The sequence below is a fragment of the Vulpes lagopus genome, chromosome 4, assembly GCF_018345385.1.
Source record: "Vulpes lagopus strain Blue_001 chromosome 4, ASM1834538v1, whole genome shotgun sequence".
NCBI lineage: Eukaryota > Metazoa > Chordata > Mammalia > Carnivora > Canidae > Vulpes > Vulpes lagopus.
In genome coordinates, this window is record NC_054827.1 from 123,144,682 (window position 1) to 123,160,242 (window position 15,561).

Sequence of the window (15,561 nt, forward strand, 5' to 3'; positions counted from 1 at the left end):
GAGAAGGAACGAGAGGTGTAGAGACACACCTGGAAGGCTCACACCTAACTGGGAATTCCAGAAAGAGATAATGGAGGGGAAGGTATTTTTAAAGAAATAATGAAATCCATAGAACTATGTGAGAAAGACCCCCTACCAAGGCTCATCTTAAAATTTCAGGACACCAGGAAAACAGAAGAAATTCTAGCAGCCAATGAGGAATGTGATTGAGGAAAAGTGAGGAAAAGTGATTCCAGGCACAAAGTACCTGAATCAGAATGTCCCCTTGACATCTCCCAGGCAGCAATATGGGATGCTAGAAGCCACGGTGCAATTCTGAGAAATTCCGTTAAAACTATCCATACGTGTCAGAATTGGATACAAGTATTGACTAGCACATGAATTATTAGGAAATTTGCCTGCTCTTCTTAATTTACTGCCTCGCAGCTCCCAATTCGCTCTTCAGTGCCAGCCTGGCATAATGACCCAGATTCTTGAAGCATTTCTCCTTCGCAGAGAGCACGACGTTCAGTTTTGTCGGTAGAGGGCGCGGGAGGCTCACCTTAGGAGGAAAGAGCCTTCTCCTCCCGGTTCTGGTGGCTGTTTGCTTGGTTTCTGGCCTCAGTTGCGCAGTTGAACAGTGACGTGGTGTGTGAGGACATCAGGTCCTACAGGCAAATCCTGGGTCTGCCACTTATGAGGTGTGGGCTCAGGCAGTCACTCAGCTGCTTTGTGCATCAGATTCCTCATTTATAAAATAAGAGCTAATAGGACCATTGAGAGCATAAAAAAAAAAAAAAGTACATGTAAAGTACTTGGAATCATATGTGGCTGAGTAAGAGCTTGTCTTTGTCCATTCAGGCTGCTGTAACAGAACACCATGGACAGCGTAGCTTGTAAACCATAGGAATTTATTTCCCACAGTTCCAGAGGCTGGAAGTGTGAGACCAAAGCACCTGCCCTTTGATGTCTGTGGAGAGCTCACTTCCTAGTTCATAGACACCCACCTCACTCTAACCTCATGTGGGAGAAGGGGCAGGGGAGCTTTTCAGGACCTCCTTTATAAGAGCACTGATTCACAAGGGCTTCACCATCATGACCTAATCACCCCCCTCCAAAAGCCCCTCTCCAAATACCATCACATTGGGGATCAGGTTTCAACATATCACTTTGGGGGAGGTGTGGGGAGAGGGGGGACATATAAACATCCAGTCCATAGAAAAGCTCAATTTTTAGAAGATCTGATGTTACTGCTCATTCATTGATCCTACAGCTATTTATAGAGCAGCTGCCATGGAGCTGAGCTCCAGAGACACCAAGATGATTAACACACTCTTATCGTTATGGGGTGCACCTCTGTGGGGAAAGGCAACTGCTCAAACAGGCTGCTGTAGTTCAGGGGATCGGAGCCAGGAGACTGTTGGGGAACACGGGGCATGGAGGCTTTACCCAGGATGTGGTGTGGAGAGTGTGATACTGTGATTTGGAAAAAGAAATATTATTTGGTCCTAGTCTCACTTCTGACACAGAGCTCCTAAAAGTCTTGGAATTTCCTAACTGTTGAGAGCAGCAAAAGTATCTTTTATTATGTTAATGAGGTGGCTCTTGGATCCCACCTGAGGAGGAGGGGGCTGGTTGCCAGGGGAACCGAACCTCTGGTCTGGGAAGTGGAGAGGGGATGGAGATGGAATCAATCACCAATGGTCAGTGATTTAATTCATCATGTCTTTGTAATGAAGCCTCTTAGAAACCCAAAGGAGAGGGCTCAGAGAGCTTGCAGGTGGGTGGACACATCCACACACCATAAATGGTGACCCACCCCAATTCCATGGGGACAAAAGCTCCTATGCTTGGACATCCCAGACCTCTTCATCTGGCTATTGATTCGTATCCTTTAATAGCCTTTGTAATAAATCAATAACCAAGTAAGGACATGGGTTTCCTGAGTTCTGTGAGCCACCCTAGCAAATTAATTGGGGGGTCATGGGAACCTCTGATTTATAGCCAGTTGGTCAGAAGCACAGGTAACAACAACCTAGTCTTGCAGTTGGCATCTGAAATGGAGCTCAGTCTTGTGGGATGAGCCCTCACCCTTGGGATGCTATCTCCAGGTAGATAGTGTCAGAATTGAGTTGAATCGTAGGACACTCAGTTGGTGTCTGAGAATTGCTTGTTGGTGTTGGGAACTCCCCCACCCCAAACCCCCCCACACACATACCCTAAAAGGAATTTGTAATTGGTGTCAGAGCCTCTGTAGAGAGGGTAAAAATGGGCCTTTTAGGAGGCTCTAAACCAACCACAACACAAGCAGAGTAAACCTCCCATAGGTTTACTGGAGCAATTCACTAGGGATGAGTGTCCAGTTTGATATAAACCCCGGGTGTTAAGCTTGGCATCATCCTAAGGGCTGCTGAGCAAGAAAGCAGGCAGTGCTGCTCTGAATCCTCTGCTGGCCCCACGGACAGAGGGGTCCTATCACAGAGTGAGAGACTTTCGCACTATTTTTTGTAAACCTTAGCTCAGACCTCTTCATTCCCATTTCCTTGAGATACAAATGTCACCAACTGGAATTCTCTGAGCCTTGCAGCAGGTCCAAGAGGAGGAAATATTGGAGAGTCTGAAAAGTAGGAGATTCTTCTGTCTTATGAAATAAACCCAACACTCTTTGACTGAGTGTCCCATGGGAGGAGTAAACCAATTGCCCTTTTTAGGGAGTAGCAGAGCCAAAGACACAAATAAGCGTCTAAAGGCACCACTGCATTCAGTTGGCTCCCTGGGGCTCCAGGGGGCTCAGTGCTCCCCAACTGGAGCCTCCTGCCTTTGGTGAAACCCCATTTCTCATTGTTCCCAGAGGCTTCATGTGGGAGTGGAGAGGGCTTAGGGCCAGGACCCTGCTGCCCAGGGGTTCAGTCCTGCCCCCACCTTTACCTGTCTTCAGTCTGGTCAGTTCCCTGCAACTGGCTGTTTAAAAGGGGGGAGGGAGGGATCCCTGGGTGGCGCAGCAGTTTGGCGCCTGCCTTTGGCCCAGGGCGTGATCCTGGAGACCTGGGATTGAGTCCCATATTGGGCTCCGGGTGCATGGAGCCTGCTTCTCCCTCTGCCTGTGTCTCTGCCTCTCTCTCTCTCTCTGTGACTATCATAAATAAATAAAAATTTAAAAAAATAAAAAAAATAAATAAAAGGGGGAGGGAGATGTTGCTTTCTACATCTTTCCTGTGTGACCTCAGGAAAGCTAGTTCATCACCCCCAGCCCCAATTTCCTCCTCTAAAAGGTGGGCTGTATCTTTTTTTATTTTTTATTTATTTTTATTATTTTTTTATTTTATTGAGAGAATATGGATGTGCACATTGTGGGGGGAAGTGGGGAGTGCAACAGCAGAGAAGGAGAGAGAGAATCCTAAGCAGGACACTCCATAGTAAGCACTGAGCCCAACCTGGGGCTCAATCTCACGACCCTGAGATTATGACCTGAGCCTAAATCAAGAGTCAGAGGCTTAACCGACTGAGCCACCCAGGTGCCCCAAGGTGGGCTGTGTCTTAACTGGAACTCTCTGTTGCAAAAAAACCCTCAGAAACCATATTAGTTTCTTCTTGCTGCTATAACAAAATATCCGACACTTGGTGGCTGAAGACGTCACAGATTTATTATCTGACAGTCCTGGAGGTCAGAAGTCCTAAAATCAAAGTGTTGGCAGGACTGTGCTCCTTCTAAAAGCTCTAAGGGAGGATCTGTTTTCCTGACTTTTCTGGCTTCTGGAGGCTGCCTCCATTCCTGGGCTCCTGGCCCCTTCCTGCATCAACTAAATCAACAGTGTAGCATGTACCATCTTCAAATATCCCTCCCTCTTCATCTCCCTCTTCCCTAACACCTTCCCTACTCCTGTGCCCCTCCCCTCCACCACTGCTTCCATCTTCTAAGGACCTCTGTGACTACATTGGGCCCACCCAGATAATTTGGGATAATCGCCCATTTCAGGTTCCTTAACTTAATCACACCTGCAAAACTCCTTTCACCGTATAAAGTGACAGAGTCACAGGTTCCAAGGATTCCCACATGGACTGCTTAGGGACCGTTATTGCTTCTACCCCCCAGAAACCAACTCTAGCGAGCTTAGGCAGTGAAGAGATTTCTTTTTTTTTTTTTTTTAAAGATTTTATTTATTTATCATGATAGAGAGAGAGAGAGAGAGGCAGAGACACAGGCAGAGGGAGAAGCAGGCTCCATGCAGGGAGCCTGACATGGGACTCGATCCCGGGACCCCAGGATCACACCCTGGGCCAAAGGCAGGCACTTAAACCGCTGAGCCACCCAGGCTGCCCAGATTTCTATTAAAGTTGACACAGCTGCTCATAGAAGCTGTGTCACACAGCTTTGTGTCACAAAGCTTCACACACTCTTTGTGTGTTTGATATGAGACCTTGAATAAATGAATGTGTCAAAGAGTGGCTGACCAAATGAAATAGTCATAAATGAAGTAAGAATAAGTGAACCTAAGGGCAGAGACGCAGCCAGTTCTGAGGACCAGACTAGACCAGAGACTGAAAAAGCTGTAGGAACCCCTCCTCCTTTTGTTTCTGATCTGCTCTGCACTTCAGCCCTTGGCTGCCCTCACAGTCAGCTCTCTCTACCTGTCTGGTCTTGGGGCCGGTGTAAGATGGTCACCTCATTCCTCCTGAGTGTGTTAAAACTGGAACCAACCCGTCAGTGTCTGTCTCTTTATTTTCTCTCTCTCTCTCCATGGCCTCCTAACACCAAATTCCCAATGACTGGCTCAGCTTGGAACAGGTGTCCACTCTGGTCTAATCAGCTGTGGATTGGGGTTTGGTTCACACAGTACAAAATAGCTACTGTGGCCAAGCCATCACGGTCATCTCAGACAGGCCAGGGATCATTCTCAGTAGCCCAAGAAGTGGTGAGTGCTCAGTGGGCCCTTGGAGGAAGAACTTGGCAGAGGGGACAGGTCTCCCATCTGTGCTCACTTTCACCCACTTTCACCCACAGGCCACTGAGGAGCGCTTGAAGAAGGAATCCAGCCACAGCCTCCAGATCCAGCACCAGGCACACCGGCTAGAGCTCCAGGCCTTGGAAGAAAAGGCCCGGCAAGAGCTCCAGGGGGAGCTGGAGAGGATGGAGGCTCAGCAGGCTCTGCTGTTAGGTATACAGGCAGCCACCCCTGGGAGGTGCTCCCCAGCCGGGTCCACACGTGGAGGCCAGGGGCAAGATGGGGCCCTGGGTCTGGAGGCACACAGGCCAGGGTGACTATCCTGGCTCTGCCACCAACTAGCTAGGAAACCCAGGGTTGGGGTGGGGGTGGGGTCACTGTCAATCTCAGTTTCCTTTTCCATAAAACAGAGTCACCATTGTCTCTACCTCATAGGGGTGGTATGTGGATTTGATGGGATATTAAATATAATATGCCTAGCTTATGACAGGGGCCAGATGAGTGTAGACCGTAGTCCAGGTTTTCTGCTATCCAAAAGTAGGACGTGCCTATGAAATATTTCATAAGGCAAAATGGCAAAAAGGGAAGAAGCAATTACCATTAATTTAAATGAAACACTTTTGAGCATTCCCAGACCCCAAAAGTCATCTCTCCTAGGCCTTCCTGATACCATGGGACATATCTTGCTAACAGGTGCACACAGTGATGGAGATAAAGCCCAGATATTCCCAGGCACAGTGCAGAGCTCTGGCGCTCCACCCTCAGATGCTGAATGTGTTTCCCAGAGGGTAGGCCCTGGGGGGTGTCTCTCTCGCTGCCCGCTGCCTGCTGCCCAGGGTGGCACTGCTTCTGAACCGCTGGCTGCAAAACCAGCAAAAACAAAACAAAACAAAACAAAACAAGAAACCAAAAAACAAAAAACCCTGATATTTTCCCTTTTCTCTTTTTTATGTAAAAATGAAAGTCTTCAGATTTCCCTAGGGTAATGAAAATAGGTTCTAATGTAGAGAAAAGCAAAGTGGTATAAGGCAAACTTTCAAAAAGCAGAGGCATCTATATTATCATCATTATTATTCGATATAAGCCAGATCTCTGAGCCACCGTGAGACTTCCTGGGATTGCCTCAACCTCTCATTTTCATTCTGAAGATTTCTGCAAATTTGGGGGACTAAGGCCTCCAGGCTCATGCACTTTCCTCTGCTCCTTTTTCCTGTTCCCACATCATCCTCAGCACCAAACTCACCTCTTCTTGAAACATCCAAAACCAGTCACACAGGCCCTGGGTGGCTCAGGCAGTTGAGTGTCTGCCTTCTGCTTGGGCTGTGATCTGGGGTCCTGGGATCAAGTCCCGCTGGGGCTTACTGCTCAGCGGGGAGTCTGCTTCTCCCTCTACCCCTGCCCCCTGCTCATGATCTCTCTCTCTCTCTCTCTCAAATAAATTAAAAGAAAAAAATAAAATAAATAAATTAAAAGAAAAAAAGTCGTGCAGAGCATTTTGGAAGTTACCAGCAGTAAAGATCTCCTAAGCCGGATTGGTTGGGCATGAAGCCCAGCTCCCAACACTCATAAGTTTCATGACTTTGGGCAAGTTACTTAACTGCTCTGTACCTCTGTGCCTCTGTACCTCTTTGCTCATCTGTAAAATGGGAATAATTACAACATCCACCCGGTATGCAGTAAATCCTATGCAGATGTTCAGTGTTATCATTACTGAATATTCTCACATTGCATGGCTGGCCCTAGAAGCCTCTTTCTGTTTCTGCAGATCATTTTTTATCTCATTTTCACCTTCTTCTCTTCAGTCTCACTTTTTTAAAAAAAATATTTTATTTATTTGTTCATGAGAGACACAGAGAAGGATCACGCCCTGAGCTGAAGGCAGTCGCTCCACCACTGAGCCACCCAGGCGCCCCTTCCATCTCACTCTTAAGAGCAAGACAAATGCCTCTTCTTATTTCATGCCTAGCATTAAAGACCATATTGGCCTTATTAATTTTTTTTTCAAACCCAGCTGGGGTTCTCCTTAAGAGAATTTTAGGAAAGAGCATTTTCTTTACCTTCATAAGTGAAAACCATCTACTTGCTGCTCGGTTGTGCTTTCATTAGATAGCGTGTCCTGCTGACTATACATCAGCACGTCAGTCAGCTCTGCTTATTTCTGGAGGAAGTGACATGGGGAGCAGGCAGGAGAGAGAGAGTGTCCCATAGATTCCCCAGTTAATGTCCAGGTGGGAAATGCTAAAGTTGGCATCCTCTCAAGAAGACAGATTATACAAAATAAAACCCAGGCTGTGCCAGGTGTCTCAGGGACAAGACAAGATTCAGATCAGGTTGGAACCCCTGGTGATTCCAGCACCCAGCAACAGCTGTCCCTACTGCCACTTGCCTGGGCCCTCTGACTCCACAGCAGCCTGGTCCTTTCCTGGACAAAAGATTCAGGAGAGAGCCCGGGTACCTGCTGGGATTCTCAACACAGTCCCAGGAAGAAGGGGCTCTGTGGACTCTGTAATGATGATAGCAAATCGTTGGCGTTGTGGGTGGTATTGGGTGAGTGGGAGCACCTACCATGACAGGGCGATTAAATTAGACATCCCTGGTCCCAACTACTGCTATTCCACCGTCTGTGTGAGACACACCTGACCTGCAGTGTAGGTCAGTGTATGAGGGGCAGGGAGCGTCCATCAGATTACCTGATACACTGGGGTGGGGATCTGGACATGCTGGATGGATAGGTGGATGGGTAGAAGGGTGGAAGGGCAGGTGGACGTGTGGATGGATAAATGGGCTGATGGAAATATGGGCAGGTAGATGTGTAAATGGGTGGAAAGGATGCTGGATGGATGGGTGGATGGATGGATGGAGGGAGGGAGGGAAGGAAGAATGGGGAAAGGAGGAAGAGGGAAGAGAATATATGACAGAAGAGGGAAGGGTAATAAATGAACTCACTCTAGTTATGCTAGAGTGCAAAAGGATTTTGTTGCACATATTTTTGTGATAAAGGATTTCAAAATATTGAATTGGGTTTGGATTTTTTTTAAAGAAAATAGGCTGTAGAGAACACTATATTAAAACCCTGGTGGGGAGGAAAGATAACCTAGTAAATTTTTCAACATATCATCAGAATGACTAAGCTCTACTGCGCTGAATATACTATAACTTTCAAAGAAGCTTCGTAAGTTTATGGGAAATCTTTTGCAATTGACACACTTTTACAATATCATTAATTTCCACTGTAAATATCACTTGTTTATTTTACAAATATATATTGAGCACTTGCTCTATACTAAGGCTTCTACCGGCTATCTTATGGCTTATGGAATCACTGGAACAATGTTTCAAAAATAATTTGCCATAACTAACCTACAGAGTCTCAAAAGTCCTTAACAGAAAAGGAAAGTATCAAATTTACTGGCATTTGAAAATTATCTTCTCTTAAAAAGTTAATAGCTCTTCCTTCTCCAGAGTCCCTCAGGCAGGAGCTGTCGGAGCAGCGGGCTGCCTGTTCTGAGCACCAGAAGGACCTGGAGGCGCTGCAGGCCGAGCGGAGGGCCGCGGGCGGCTTGGGCAGGCGGCAGGCCGTCCCGCAGTGTCCAGGAGACAGCGAGGACCTCGCCGTCACTGCAGAGGTCAGCGCCCCCATTCTGCCCACACCAAACCCCTCTTGGAGCGGCGTCAAGGCTGCCAGGAGAAAATCATAAAGGAGGGGCTCTGGGTGCTCATCATTCCCTTCTGAAATGGGGAGGGCCCTTGGGAGATGCTTGATGGGCCTACAGACTCCCATTTCAAAAAGCAAAACACAAGTTTTAAGCGCCGCATGTTATTTTAAATTCAGACACAGTAGCATTTCAGAGTACCACTGCCAGATAGGCCCTAGAATCAGCCAGTCAGCGTTACTCCTTCAAATCTGCGCAGAGTGCCTCAGAACACCTCCCAGACCGCCGTGCAGCCATATCCCACCTGGCAGGCAGCACAGTGACCTCCTCCCAGCCCAGGCCTGTCTCCCAGGCACCCGCCGTGTGCCACACAGTGTCAGGTACTCATCTGTATAAGGGCTGCAGTCACTCCCTCCTGCTATCAGAATGACCTCCAAACGGCCGGCAATGAAAAGCCTTCACCCACTGGCCACACTTGGTATCTGCAGCCATGTCCCCCTCTGCTCTAAACGTGGGCTCTCCGTCCTGCTTCTGGGCCTTTCTATGTGTCCACTCCCTGCTTGGGATGCCTTCCTCCCTCCCCAGTTCCCAGCTCACCCTCTGGGCCAGGCGTCTCACCTCCAATTTTAGTGTATGTACTGCTGAAGGGAGCTCTAGGGGGCCCCCTTCCTCACCTGTGACCTGGCAGGTCTCTGAGCAACCAGAGCGCTTCTTAGTATATAATTCAGCTGGCGCTGGCATCTACTGCATGGTCCAGTGAGACAGCTGTCATATCATGGGTGCTCTTCATGGGTGTTCCCAAGTGGGCTAGGAGTCTTTTGAGAACCAGGCATGTCTGCCTCATATCATTTCCACCCCTACTCTCCACACTCGGCACAGCAGTCCATGGATGCCGATGATTAGTTGGGGTCCCAGCCCTGCTGAAGATCCTGGGGACATGGGGAACGGTCATTCGAGATTTTGCTGGTACTGAGCACCTGAAGACGATTTGTGTTTAATGAGAAATATTAAATGATGAATCACAAGGAGCTCAGCCTGGTCAGTAAAGTCTAGTGAGGGAAGACAGAATATATTCCAGTAAGTGTTCTGGATTGGTGGGAGCTACCTATGCCTGTGGAAGGGGGCAGGAGGGGATGTAGGATTGTGACATCTGTGATGACAAACTCCCTGAGTGCTGTGCATAGAACTCCAGGATTACTGGGTAGATGAGGGGATACCTGGCCACCAGGTGCCTGCCCTCACCTTCATCTCATCGGAGGGAAGCCCTGAACCCTCTGGGAGGAACAGCAAGGCCTCAGCTGAAAACCCACCCAGAGAAGAAATGTGGGAGTATTAGCAAGGAGGAAGAGCCCCCGGCAGCAGGAGTGATCAAGGGGAGGGAAGGCACCCAATAGAGGGAGGGATGCAGCCTTAAGTTGGCCACCAGTGCAGGTAAGTGTCCCACCTGCTGGGATCTTCCGAGGAGCCCTGTGACCTCATTCTCTTGTCTGTCCCAGCTAGGGACAGGGCGGGTGGTATTGATTCATCAGGCTCTTTCTCCCATTAGTCAAGGATGGCCCCACACGACCTTAACCGAGCTCTTCCAGGTTGTATGTATGTGAGTTCCAGGTGCTCATGTGCCCATAGGTTTCACACACATGCAAGCCCCAGGCCAGGAAGCAAGAGGTACAAGGCATGCGCCCGGCTGCTCCCTGTGCAAAGCTGTTCCGTCCTCCTGTGGAATAAGCAAATGCAGAAACCTTTGGCCTGTTTGACTGTTTGACGGGCCTTGCAAACTGCAGCATTCACTAACCCGGGGGTTCACCGGCCCCATTTAATTTAGACATAGAGTTTCGAATTTCTCTCTGAACCCCTGGTGTTCAAGCGTCATTTCATCTAGCAAGCGTTTATTTGGCACCTCCTGGATACCAGCCACTGTGCCAGGTGCCCTCAGACTGGAAAACTGGAGGGGAGATGGTGCTGCCAGTCCGGGCGAGAAGAGGAAGCTGGTGGCCTCTCCCCAGGCGGTGCCGTCCAGGCGGGGAGGGCGCTCTGGGTAGAGAACCAGCAAGGGAGCCCGGGAAGCGGGTGGAGCGCTCGCGGGCTCGCACTGAAGCCACATCCTCGGCTCCCGACGCCCTGGCTCAGCTTCCCGAGGGCCAGACTGGGCCAGCCCCCAAAGCGCGAGGACCTGGAGATGGGCCGTGAGCCCTGCATCGGGAGCAGGAGGCCGGCGCGGGCTGCGGCCGCCTGGGGCGCCCTGAAAACACCTCCCGGGTCCTCTCTCCCCAGGAGGGGGGCGGCCCGGGCCAGGCCGGCTCCCCGAAGGCCGCCGCGGATCCGGAGGCGGACGAGGCGCGCGGCGTCCGGGAGGAGAACTCGCAGCTCCGGGACGTGGTGCAGCGGCTGCGGGCCGAGGTGGAACAGCACCAGCAGGAGGCGCTGCAGCTCCGCGACCAGCGCAGGTGGGTGTCCAGGCCCGGCGGCCGCCTCGCTCCTCCCTCCCCACGCCGGAGCCTCGGAGCCTCGGACCCTCGGAGCCTCGGACCCAAGGCTCACCCGCTCGCCATCTCCCCAAAGGCAAGACGCCCTGATGCTAGCACTTCCCTGGTGCTACTCCAGACCCGTGAAAAGCGCTAGTGTGCTGGGCTCAAAACTGCAGAGAATTTGCCCTGGAATAAAGAGGGAACCCGGTTTCCCTACAAGTCCAGGAATTTATGAAATCAGACCTAACCATACCAAAAGCATCTTCATTTTTTTTTTTTTTTAATTGTGTTTATTCACTCACAAGAGACACACACAGAGAGAGGCAGAGACAGAGGGAGAAGCAGGCTCCATGCAGGGAGCCCAATGTGGGACACGATCCCTGGTCTCCAGGATCACACCCTGGGCCAAAGGCAGATGCCTATCCACTGAGCCACGCAGGTGTCCCCCAAAAGCATCTTCCAAACCAGCCTTAGGGAGACAGTGCGATGGAGTAGTTCAAACAGTGCCGTGTGCTCTTTAACCAGCTGGGTGAGCTCCTGGAGTCAGCTAACTTCCCCAAGACCATGCCCTCATTCATCTGCAAGTGGAGGTAAGACCACCACCTCTCAGGAATGTCCTGGAATGCAGTGAAATGGAAGCAAGATTTAGCCCTGGCCCTGGCTAACTTGGTCAACCGTGGTGGTTACTGTTACTGCCTGATCCACGTTGAATAGCTCATTATCAGTCCTGAATTCACAGCTCTTTACCCCCCTCACTGGAAAGTTTAGAACTACAGATGGAATGCAGGGGTAGGAGGTGCTGAGAAGGGGTCCCACAAGCAGGGTTCATCCTGGACAGCACAACTCAGAGACCTCTTCCCGGGGTCCTGACTTTACATTCAGAACCACTCCCCCACATTTTCTCCCCCACCCAGCCACTCAACAGAGGGTGGAGAAACCCCAATGCCCAAGAGGTTCAGTCCCTAGAGCCTGGGCAAGCCTAGCTCTGCTTCCATCTACCCGCAGGCTGCTGGAGGAGGATCAGCAAGCCCAGCGGGCCCGGGAGGTGGAGAAGCTACGCCAGGAACATCGGAAGGAGATGCAGGCCATGGTGGCAGATTTCAGCAGTGCTCAAGCCCGGCTCCAGGCCCGGCTAGCTGCCCTGGAAGCTGAGTAAGTAAGGCCTTGGGCCCCAGGATAGGGCCCAGCTTAGGCCCCTAGTTGATGTACATTTTATTAGGGTAACCAGCTCATCACAGTGTGCCTGGGACTCCCCCAGTTTTAAAACTATAAGTCCTGAGTTCTAAGAAGCACTTCTGTCCTGGACAAACGTGGGTGGTTGGTCACCCATCACTTTATGAGTCTGCATTCTCATTGTGCAGAGCACTGGGAATCTGTGAGGAATCATCACTGCTTTATGGACTTGGTTTGACCCACATGCTGGGAAATAATCAGAAAGATCAAGGCTACTCTTTTTAATGAACAGTTGCCCCCTTCTAATGTGCCTCACAGCTGCCCTTCACATAGAAATTGTTACTCCCCCAGACACATAAAGGAAGCGAGGACCCTCATATATGTGTGCATGCATTCATTTATTTATTCAACAGATGTTTATCAAGAGCCTGCTGTGTCCCTGCACTCTTTGAGGCTCTGGAGTAACAGCCTGGAGCTAAACAAAGTCTAGGCTCTCATAGAGCTCGCAGATTCTAGATGGGGATGCAGAAAAGAAAGAAGAAAATAAACATTTAACTTCATGGCAGGTAGTGAAAATGCTAGAAGAAAAACAGGATCGGTGTCTAGGGAGTGGCAAGGGTGGGCCAGGAAGTCCTCCCTGAGGAGATGACACTTAAGCACAAGCAGGTGAGGAAATGAGAGAACCATCTGGAGGAAGAGCATTCCCAGCAGCTACAACAGCAAGTCCAAGGGCCCTGGGGCCTACTTCACATAACTGAACAGCTAGGAATAAGTAAGAAGATGAGTGGTAGGAATTGAGATTGGTGGGGTAGCTGGGAGGGATGAAGGAGACCCTGCTCTAAATAGGAAGGAATTTGGATATGTTCAGAGTACCCTGGGAAGCCACTGCAAGGCTTTGAGCAGGAGTGACCTGGTCTGATTTACCTTTTAATGGGGTCTCTGGGTACTGAGAGGAGAAAAGACTGGGGGGCGGGGAGGGTCAGAGTTAGCAGCAGGGAGACCAGTTGGAAGGTGAAACCACTTACCTAAATGTCAGGCAGCACTGAGTGAATCTAAATGTCGCCTGTCTGACCCTTAGATTGTGCTCTTTAAAAAATGTTCTCCGCTGTCTCCAATACAAAGCAAATGATCCAAAATCCAGAGGGGAAGGTTTTATGGGCTAATGGACACTTGCCGCATGCCAGGCTCCATTATCTCCTTGAATCCTCACAACTACCCAGTTTCATGCCCATTTTTTTTAATGAGGGGCACCATGCTAAGTGCTTTTAATTGTATTTGCTCAATTTAAGCTCACAACTTGATTCATGCCCATTTTATAGAAGAGGGAACCGACGGTCCCAGGGAAAGGCTACATAGCCAGAAAAAGGCAGGGTAGGGATTAGATCCCAAGTCATCTCCTGCCAAAGTCCCCTCTTACCAACTCCAGTCAATAGGTCATCTGCAGCCCTAACCCTCTCTGGCTCCCCACCATGCCTTGAGTTCTTGCCCTTGGCTTCAAGGTGAAGGGCGGGGGTACCAGCTGCCGGGCTGCTCTGCCTGAGAACCAGCGCGTGCCATGCTCCCTGTAGGCCAGCAGGTGTCGCCATAGGCACGTCAGCATTAGCGCAGCGGCGGCCGGGGAGGGCGATGCCTCGCGGAGGGGCGCATTATTCTGGGGAGGCCTGTGTCCCTCGGGAGACCTCCCTGATTCCTATTTTTTTAAGACTTTTATTTATTCATTAGAAACAACAGAGAGAGAGAGAAAGAGAGAGAGGGAGAGGCAGAGACACAGGCAGAGGGAGAAGCAGGCTCCATGCAGGGAGCCCGACGTGGGACTCGATCCGGGGTCTCCAGGGTCAGGCCCTGGGCTGAAGGCAGCGCTAAACCACTGAGCCACCGGGGCTGCCCCACCTCCCTGATTCTTGACGCTTCACTGAGGGCAGCGTGCGTAGCACACACAGCCCTTTGGCTCCTTGGCCCCGCAGCCTCTGGGGAAGTAGCAAAGGTCAGACTGGGAGTTGGGGTCCTGGGCTCCACCCTGAGTTCTGCAGCCAAGCTACCAGGGCCTTGCTTTCCCCCTTCGTGAATAGGTTGGTTGGCTGGCGGGGCTAAGCTCAGAGCAGCGCCCCCACCGCGGGTCCTGGTGGTAAGGAGGCTAACTGCATGCCTGTTCCCGACAGACTCAAAGATTCCGGAGAGAAACCAGGGAAGGGGGCGTCCAGGCCCGAGGATGCTCAGCTCATAGGCCGCCTGCAGACCCGCCTGAAGGAGAGAGAGGAGATCATCAAGCAGCTCATGGTGAGGCTGTCAGGGCCACCTCAGGGCCCTGCAGAGTCCTCCCGGAGGGCCATTTACTCTGCACCTGGCTCTGCTCTGGGTACCTGCAATTTTAATCCTGACAACCCTAAAACCACCTCCAAAAGATCCTTGATTCCTTTTGCCTATTATCTAAAAAAACAAACAAACAAACAAACAAACAAAACAGTAATACAGGAAAATAAAGCAAAAAAAAAAAAAAAAAAAAATCACTCAAGTCCCCCAGCATCTACCTGATGCTGAGTGGGTTTATTTTTTTAAACCTACGGAATTGGGAAAATCTAAAACGGCTTGCCTTCTGTTTGAATTTTAGTAGAATCAGTCAAGCCAGTCATTGTTTATTGACCTTCCTTTTGCAAAATTGACTACCTGCTTTGCAGTTAGCGAGCCACCCCCTGGACTCCTTAGGGAGAAGAGTTTTCTCCTTCTGGTTCTGCATCCAACAGCCACCAAAGCCTGAGGCCATTTCTGGGGGAATGCCCCCTCCCTCCGCCCACCCCTGCCTGGTCACACAGCCTGTCCACCTCACATCTCTGTGCCCTGATACTTCCTCCACCGCTTTGGGCATCACTCAGCCTCTTGGTGCTCATGGGTCTGGTTGGAAGCATATCACCCCAGCTGAACTGGCAGGGACTGCTTCCCCTGGCTTACATTCAGCCCTGGAGACAGTGGGTCTCGACTCACTCCTGTCGGTGTAGCCCACAGTGGGATAATCAGCCACATCAGAAGTGCAGCCGACCCCCCTCCCCAACCCCTTTTCTGCCTCCACCACTTTAGTCCAAGCCCATCAGATGCACAGTGGAAAAACACTGGTCTCCCCACTCACTTGACTATTGCCCACATGCTGACTTCACATCAACCACAGCAATCTTAGGAAAATAGTCAGATGACAGCACGGCTCTGTTCAGCACCTCCCATGGCCTCCCATCCTTTTCCAAGTAAAATCCACAGTCTTAGAGTGGCCTGCATGGCCTCACGGCCTTCCACACACGCAGCCATGTCTCTCAGATCTCAGTCCCATTCCCATCCCTGCCCCAACCACTGTTTCTTGTC

The 15,561-nt window shown here is 50.5% G+C and overlaps 1 protein-coding gene across 2 annotated transcripts in view; it reads left to right on the forward strand.

Annotated features, from left to right (window-relative positions):
• Nucleotides 1–15,561, forward strand: part of FAM184B (family with sequence similarity 184 member B) — a 138,796-nt gene that overhangs the window by 118,807 nt on the left and 4,428 nt on the right. For both annotated transcript variants that reach the window (XR_005987192.1, XM_041750966.1), the window contains exons 11-15: nt 4,982–5,135; nt 8,385–8,548; nt 10,847–11,019; nt 12,046–12,192; nt 14,373–14,490. Coding sequence is in view for 1 of the 2 variants with exons in the window: in XM_041750966.1 (XP_041606900.1) it covers nt 4,982–5,135; nt 8,385–8,548; nt 10,847–11,019; nt 12,046–12,192; nt 14,373–14,490 (756 nt within the window). In the remaining variant the exon portion in view is untranslated. The remainder of the gene's footprint in view (nt 1–4,981; nt 5,136–8,384; nt 8,549–10,846; nt 11,020–12,045; nt 12,193–14,372; nt 14,491–15,561) is intronic.